Genomic DNA, 737 nt, shown 5'->3' with positions numbered 1-737 from the left:
TTGAGATTTGACTAAACTACCAACAAACCTCCATGAAGAGTCTCTGTTGTCAGATCCAGCAGCACCTACTGTCCGTGTTTTGGCTTATGCTTATTAATTTTCCAACCGTGTTATAGAAGAATGCAGTTTAAATGCCCTTTAGTCTCGAGCAGGGACTGCACAGACAGGTTCAGTTAGACATGGTTTACAGCTTAACAGATACCTGGCTATTGCATAACTGTCCAATAACACTGTGCCGACTTTAAGCCCTAAAGCCAACAACTAACTAACTTTACAAATTAAGCACACACAAAATGATTCGAATGAAACCCTAAATGAACGCGACACAGTAATAACAATAAACGTACTAAGGAGATTTTTGGTACACATGTGGATTTCTGGGGAACTCCGAGCAGCTGTGGCCAGGAAGAGAGACGCTACACGCACGAGACAGACTGACCGCAGCAGCACTAACCTTCACCCGCTTGCCGTGCATCTCCAGCGTCTTCACCGTGAAGTCCACGCCGATCGTGTTCCCTTGCTTCTCGGTGAATAGCCCGGTCTTGAAACGCTGAACCACGCAAGTTTTGCCGACACCGACATCTCCGACAAGAACGATTTTGAAGACTAAATCGTAGCTGTCGTCAGAGTCCAGCAGCGACATGCCGTTAGCCGCGCAGCAGTGCTCACCGATAAACCGATAATCCGTGCCTCCGGTTGTTTCGCGTGACCTGAGTGACGTGGAGACACACACACAC

General features: G+C 47.8%; 1 protein-coding gene across 1 annotated transcript in view; it reads right to left on the bottom strand.

Annotated features, from left to right (window-relative positions):
• rab43 (RAB43, member RAS oncogene family) overlaps positions 1 to 729 on the bottom strand; it is an 8,456-nt gene extending 7,727 nt beyond the window's left edge. Inside the window, exon 1 of the mRNA XM_016249322.1 lies at positions 455 to 729. Within this exon, the coding sequence (XP_016104808.1) occupies positions 455 to 643 (189 nt within the window). The 5' untranslated portion in view covers positions 644 to 729. The remainder of the gene's footprint in view (positions 1 to 454) is intronic.
• Positions 730 to 737: the final 8 nt, after the last annotated feature.

This window comes from Sinocyclocheilus grahami, unplaced genomic scaffold (assembly GCF_001515645.1).
Source record: "Sinocyclocheilus grahami isolate Dianchi unplaced genomic scaffold, SAMN03320097.WGS_v1.1 scaffold921.1, whole genome shotgun sequence".
Classification (NCBI taxonomy): domain Eukaryota; kingdom Metazoa; phylum Chordata; class Actinopteri; order Cypriniformes; family Cyprinidae; genus Sinocyclocheilus; species Sinocyclocheilus grahami.
The sequence above is the reverse complement of the archived record's forward strand: the minus strand, read 5'-3'. Positions and strand labels throughout refer to the sequence as shown.